We start from the raw sequence: 7117 nt of genomic DNA, 5'->3' as shown, positions 1-7117 counted from the left end.
TTTTGACTCGTGAGCCACAAAGGCTTCTAAAGTTTGACAGGCTGAACCAAGAGGGGATGCATTGGGTAATTTTGGTGATCCTTCTTAACCCCTTGTTCTATCTTAGATGACCCCACCCTTACTTTGACGTGTTATTCCTACCATGACAAAGGTGGAAAGATTTCATGTAATCCATGGAAACCAGTGAAGATCACAAATCATTGAAGAAAAAGGTTCAGAGCACTGTCTAGTGGGTGCAGATGACCCAACTCCCACCAACTCCCAATGTTAAAGTGCCTAGGATAGCACAAGGGTTAAATTTCTGGCCATTGTTTCTCCACATCAAACTAATCCAAATGGAACATTATTAGAACATTGTAGCACTCTGGATGGTCACACGTGTTTCCACATCTTGGACTTGAATGGACTGAGCATCACCTGTGAGTAACAGTTTTACATTATAGTAAAGAAAATCAACTGTATCTCAATCCAAATAGCATCTTCCAATATCAATATAATGAATTTATTCCATTTTGAAACAACTATAAAATGGTATAGGTCAACGTGGTTAACAAAATGCCTCAGACAGATCAATGTCGTTTGATTGTAGGAATATAAATAAATTCATTGATTCGTTTAATTCATCGTTACACACCTAATTTAAAAAATAAAAAAAAAGCAAAGACCAAAAAGCCACAATAACCTTGATGTTCTCTATTGCCACATGACTAAAAACAAGACAGTTTCAGAACACAGGCAAAAGTCCACAGCATTTTGGGTCTGCCTTTCTACAATAACCCAATCTTCATCTCAAGAGGTTCATCGCCCTCATCAGAAAAATAAAGTTGTTGTGCCTTACCATCTTTCATGACTGTATCCAGAGACTCCAAATGGCCTGCAACTTTAAATTTGTGTCAGCGCCTCAGATCTCCAAAGATGCAGAGACGCCACCATGTGGTCAACTGGAGAACATCAAAATCTTTGACTAATCCTCACAGTTCATGGAGGTAATTTTACTAAGAGCTCATGTTCTGATCTTGTAACCCTTGTGCTATCCTATGACCCCACCCTTACTTTGACGTGTTCTCCCTACCATGACAAAGGTGGATAAAGGTGGAAAGATTTCATGTAATCCATGGACACCAGTGAAGATCACAAATCATTGAAGACAAAAGGTTCAGAGCACTGTCTAGTGGGTCTAGATGACCCAACTCCCAATGTTAAAGTGCCTAGGATAGCACAGGGGTTAAAAGGGGATTATACCTCCTGCAGTTTGTCTCTAATCATCAGTTCTTAATCATGGATTCTAAATGATAAAGTTTGATCTCTTAAAGACCCACTCTGATGAAAATTGAGTTTTTCATGTGTTCTTGGGGCGGTTTTACGATGATGGAGGAGATGTATAAAGAAAATGAAGCTCAAAATTGTATTTCTGAATATCTCTAAAATCAGGAGCAGATGAAAAAATGCTGAGCTTCTTTGTGACAAAAAATATGCTAGATGGTCCAAAAGCTCCCTGCTTCAATCTATTCGAAAGCATCCACTTCTAAACGACTCGATCTACGTACATCTTTGTTTTCCTCGTCTAAGCTGGCGTCTGGCTCCAAACTGTACAGTCGGATAGCTCCAATATTTCTCGCCATTTTGTTAATGTCAAGTTGGGGTTGTGAGGGGCTGTAAACTAACAGAAGAGCATGTAAGCAAACAGCTTTCAGTCATGGGTGACAGGAAAGGAGGGCGCCGTTGCTCCACCCACAACTCAGAGGCAGAGTTTTTAATGAACTCCTGTCGCTCTGCAGAAACTATGTCCTAAAAAACAACAGTTTTTTTTTTTTAAATTGTGGCTGAAGGTTTTGAAAATAGCTCAAAAGATGATCAGAGTGGTACTTTAAGAGGCTGTATAAATATGAAGAACGCTGTTTTTCACAAGAAATCTAATAATTGAAGATAGAAAAAATAATGTTGGTATTTTCCTTATTTACATAAACTAGCAGCTTTGTTTCTTTGAAAGGACATGATTGAAGCTCAGTGAACTTGATGTAATCTCAATAAAAACAGCCGTTAGCAGTGTCACCTGGTCTTTATCAGTAAAGCTTCCTGCAGTGCAGGAGGCTGCAGAAGGTCCTCCTGAAGGTTGTGTTGCAAAGAGCATAGCAGCCAGGGTTGATGGCGCTGTTGACGTAGCACAGCCAGTAACCCAGGCTCCACACAACGTCCGGGATGCAGATGTGACAGAAGGCGGCGACCACAGCCATGATGTTGTACGGCGTCCAGGTGAGGATGAAGGCCAGCAGGATGGCCAGGATCGTTTTGGTGACTCTCCTCTCCCTCGCCATTACCCGCTGCCTCCTTCCCTCCTGACACCTGAAGGTAGAAAGCGCCTCTGAGGCCCGCCAGTGGAGGTCTTTTCTTGACAGCAGATCTGTCTGGTTATTAGTGGAGTCTTCGTCCACAACCTAAAAGACAGGAGTCAAATTAGTGGCATCCAGAGTTACTGGTCCATCAGCTCAGAGGGTCAGGAGGCTGAACTTCCCATACCACATGTCTCCAGCCCTCCATCTCCACAGACCTCCTGATCTCCTTGTGGATGCTGTCATTCCGCTTCACTGATGACTCTGAGCCTTGGTCACTGGTTACAGAACTGTGTCGTTTCAGGAGAAAGTCTTGGTGGAAGTAGCTAGGTGTGCTGGGGGTGGCCCGCTCCACCTGGAGCGCGCTCAAACGTGCATGACTGGCAGCTGACAGGCGCCCGTAGAGCACGATCATGGTGAGAGCCGGCAGGTAAAAGGAAGGGAGTGACGTCCCCAGAGTGACCGCCGGGCTGACCAGCAGCTGGATGTAACAGTGACCCTCTGGGACAACACGCCTGCTACCAGCTGACTGCCAGCAAAGGATGGCGGGGGCCCACAGGACGAAGGACAGCACCCAGGCGGCGCCGATCATCAGGCCAGCCATCTTCCTTGTCCTCCACGCTGAGTAGCTTTGCAGTCGTGTCATGCAGAGATACCGGTCCAAACTGATGAGCAGAAGGTTCATCACAGAAGCGCTGCTAACTGCATAGTCCAGAACAAGCCAAGTGTCGCAGAGAGCAGCCCCCAGGGGCCACTGGCCCCTCACCCGGTACAGCGTGTACAGGTTCATGGACAGCAGGCCTACAATCAGGTCAGCCGCCGCCAGGCTCAGCAGAAAGTAGTTGTTGACCGTCCGCAGGCGGCTGTTCACTTTTATCGACAAGATGACCAGCAGGTTGCCCAGGACGGTGACCACGCTGAGTGAGGCGGTTACCATGACGACGAGGACCTGCTGAGCTGGGCTGAGCCGTGTCACTCTGACTGCAGGCTGACCCGAGACGTTGGTGGAGGGGCCGGGCCAAGCTGAGGTGTTCAGGTCCGGGTGTACAGTCAAGCTCATGTTTCCTACAAAAACACACACAGGGTTTCAGTCGGAACCAGAAGCAGAACCACAACATGATGCAGATTACAACAAGCATACCGGTAAAAGGTTTGAAGATGGAATGAGGAGGAGAATTTTAATTCAAATGAAGGGTAATTATCAAAATAATTGGACAATCTAAAATCCAAAGTATTAAAATCTCAACCCATCAATACTCTGTTACACTCAAACACGACGGATTGAGATTTTTGCAGAAAAATGCAGCTGCTTCATGTACTAAACAATAAGCACATTTTATGCTTGACGTTTAGAGTTAAAAGATTTATTTAAAAAATGTTTTTTTTCTATCAGTAGTTTTCTATCTTCTTGAGAGATGAGGTTAGACGGGAATCACCATGGACTATGACGTTTGCAGACTGTGATTATAAAGGAGGTGGAGGATTTGAAGTATCTAGGGTCAACAGTACAGAGTATTAGAAAATGTGCAAAAGAGTGGGTGGGGAAAGGTATCGGGTGTGACGTGTGATAGAAGAGTTACAGCTCAGATGAAAGGAAAAGTGTAGAAACTGTGGTGAGACCAGCCATGTTGTTCGGCCCAGAGGGACAGAGGAAAAGACGGGAAGCAGAGCTGGCGGTAGCAGAGAGGAAGACGCTGAGGTTCTCTTTAAATCAGAGGGGCCAAACTGAGATGGTTCAGACAGAGGGGAGACAGTGAAATAAGTCTAGAGCTGCCTGGCAACAGGGTCTAGAGCAGGGGTCGGGAACCTATGGCTCGCGAGCCATATATGGCTCTTTTGATGGTCACATGTGGCTCGCAGACAAATCTTTAATTATAGTTTTTTTTTTCATTAGACCAGTCCTTCTCGGGCGCGATGCAATGCCAGAGGCGCGCAGTAGTAGCAGTGCTTAGAGAGAGAAATCTGCGCCAGCGCTATCAGTTACTATTATCTATTATTTCACAGAGTTTGTACCAGCTGGAAACTTGTGAATTGACGTGCCTAAAACTGCGCGCTCCCGTGTCTGAGAAAGAGCGCGCAGATGCGGGGACGGGATGTGTGAGGGAGAAAGCAGAGGGTGGGGGTGAGGGGTTGTGGGGACAGCAGGTGAATCGCGCAGGGATTATAAAAACGTAAAACCCGCTGCCCGTCACTCACTGCAGCGTGAGAGTGTATGTTTGGCTCCAGGTCTGCATGTGAGCAGTCTTTCTCACATCTACAGAACATTCGTACCTACGATGACGTTTAAAGTCTCAACGCCTGCACGAAGCAGAAACTCACCACGGATCAACCAGACTAGACCATCAGCAAAACTACCACGAGAAATACTCATCATTTATTAGCAACAGAATAACAATGTTATTAAAAAGAATCTACAGACTTATTGTACTTTAAAAATGTTGAAATTAAATCAAATGCACACATTCATTTGTATATTTAGTTTTAAACAAATTGTCGCGGACTGAGTTGGATGGCTGTTGGGCCGCGTTAAAAGTTCTGGAGTTCATTGAACGCGTCAAGCAGAGATCTGATTGGCTCTCAGTTCTGTCGCTCAGCCTGTTGTTAGGTAGTTTGGACCAATGGGGTTCAGCTATGGGCCGAATAAGGGAAATGGGAGGGCTGCAGCGGGAGCAGGGGAATATAAAGTTGGGAGAAGCGCTCTCGTCTCGGCGGGAGAGATTCAGGAGTTGCTGAATTAATTGTACGGCGTTTGTTGCGGTCTGCAGTAACCAGAATAAAGAATCTTAAAAGAGGTTAAGTCTCAGTGCCTCAGTGTGGGAAAGAGACGCTACATTATTGTATGGCTCTTTCGAAATTACATTTAAAAATATGTGGCATTTATGGCTCTCTTGGCCAAAAAGGTTCCCGACCCCTGGTCTAGAGGAAGACCAAAGAGGAGGTTTATGGACATTAAGGTAGCTGGTGTTAGGATGCAGAAGACAGGGTTAGATAGAGGAAGCTGATTCGCTGTGGTGACCCCTGAACGGAAAAGCCAAAAAGAAAAGAAGTATCCTTTTCGTGAGATGGTTTCGAGGTACTGAGATTGGCTAAATCAATTTCACAAAGTGAATGTCAGAAATTACACAAAAGGCAGGAACCGATCTGTCTTCTTTTGAGGACTCTTGGACTCTTCAGTGTGTTATTCTTCAGTGTGTTATTCTGGGACAACAATAAAATGATTATAATTAATAATATTTAATCATTAATTAATAATATTTAAGTATTAATTAAAGCAACACTTAAAACAAGCTTTAAATTGATGTCAAATGTTTTAATTTTTGAAAAAGTGTTGGTTGGTTTCTCCTAAAGTCAACCTTCAGTAAGGTCATGAGGGACATGACTAAATAGATGATCTAATGAAAAAGCAAAAGTATTAGTTCTCACTAAAGGACACAATTTCATTATTTTAAAAATATATATATATATTAAAGGGTGAATTTCAGGGCACTAAATATAAAGTTTTATGACCAATAATAATAAATGCAAGTTTGGAAAAGAGAGGGACTCAAATTGCATTATTTCCATACAAGAGAATTTTTTTTTAAATCAGCCAATCAGGGAAAAAGGTTATTGCTTTTAAATTTAAACAAAATAATAAATCAGTTGCAACAAAACAATATCTTTCCTCAATTCACATTAAACAATTAAATTCAAATTAAAAATATATATATCATAGGAACATTATTTTCCTTCATAAATTCATAGAATAAAAACTGAATATTAAATAAAAAAAAAAAGCAGTTTGATCAGAAACAATGTAAAGAAAAGCTTACCTTTGATTCCGCGGCGGCCCACACCATCATCACCATCTGTAGCTGCAGCCATATATACGGAGCCGAGGAAGACCTCACTCATCATCCTCCTTCGCCCCGCCTTGTGCCTCTTCAGCAGTGGGTTTAATTATTTTCAGCACAAAACATCTGCTGGAGAATGGCAGGGGAGGCCTGCTCTGACCAATCAGAGTTGAGTTCTGGCATCAAAAAAAGCAGGAAAGTATCCTAAAGTAGAAGTGATTTCACTGGGACTTTTATCAAAATAATTCATTTAAAGCTCCAGTTTATTTACTGAAAGTATTTAGCTTTACATTAAACCAACACAAGTTTGTACCAAAATCGTGTTGTTCTGTTTAACAGAGCAACATTTCTAACTCACAGTTCTAATAGGTCAGACTGTCTCCCATTCCCTGAAAAAATAAAGCGGGAATCACCATAGCAACCACGTCAATCCAACTCCAATATCAATTCGTTTGTGAAGGGTTTAAAGTTAAAGCAGAAATTCCCGCCACAGTCGTAAATCAAGATGGCTGCTACTCACATTAATGTTAAAAAAAAACATATATATATATATTGTATTGTTTTAGAAAAAATGTTCTTAAGTTAATGTAAAATTTCCACCATGTTATGCTGCTACTGAGAAATGAATACATGAGCAACCTGCTTGTTTTTTAATTCCCAACAGCTAAGCGGGCTTTGAATACAGCCTGTTCTATTTTCTATAGCTTTAAAGTTTTAATGTGAAAATAAGTCTAACACCTTAATAAATATATTGAAGTGAGAATAAATCTAAACGTTCTTCTCTGCTGAGGTGATAAAAATATTAGCTTCACAATGTTTGCTTAACAGAAATCATTAAGTGAATAAAATCTTTTTTAGAAAAACAAAATGTAAATGACTTGTGTGTACGACTTCTACCTAAAAAAACCTTTAATGTTATAGCTTTTAAAAAATAATGAAGGACATACAGGAGAT

General features: G+C 42.1%; 1 protein-coding gene across 1 annotated transcript; it reads right to left on the bottom strand.

Moving 5' to 3' along the window:
* Window positions 1-1160: 1160 nt before the first annotated feature.
* chrm4 (cholinergic receptor muscarinic 4) lies at window positions 1161-7019 on the bottom strand. The gene is made up of 3 exons (XM_011476402.3): window positions 6143-7019; window positions 2518-3395; window positions 1161-2435 (listed from the first exon to the last, which is right to left on the bottom strand). Exons 1-3 carry the CDS (start codon window positions 6225-6227, stop codon window positions 2064-2066), a joined length of 1335 nt encoding a protein of 444 aa, XP_011474704.2. The 5' UTR covers window positions 6228-7019; the 3' UTR covers window positions 1161-2063.
* Between the last annotated feature and the right edge of the window lie 98 nt (window positions 7020-7117).

This window comes from Oryzias latipes, chromosome 6, assembly GCF_002234675.1.
Source record: "Oryzias latipes chromosome 6, ASM223467v1".
NCBI classification, from domain to species: domain Eukaryota; kingdom Metazoa; phylum Chordata; class Actinopteri; order Beloniformes; family Adrianichthyidae; genus Oryzias; species Oryzias latipes.
This window is presented reverse-complemented; position numbering and strand designations above follow the sequence as displayed.

What these genes read in the sequence shown, in the direction of transcription:
- chrm4 (XM_011476402.3), bottom strand. Translation starts at nt 6,227, where the DNA reads ATGATGAGTGAGGTCTTCCTCGGCTCCGTATATATGGCTGCAGCTACA. An exon ending in GGGCCGCCGCGGAATCAAAG is followed by an intron (nt 3,396 to 6,142) that starts GTAAGCTTTTCT and finishes GTGTTTTTGTAG; the next exon opens with GAAACATGAGCTTGACTGTA. An exon ending in TGGAGGGCTGGAGACATGTG is followed by an intron (nt 2,436 to 2,517) that starts GTATGGGAAGTT and finishes CCTGTCTTTTAG; the next exon opens with GTTGTGGACGAAGACTCCAC.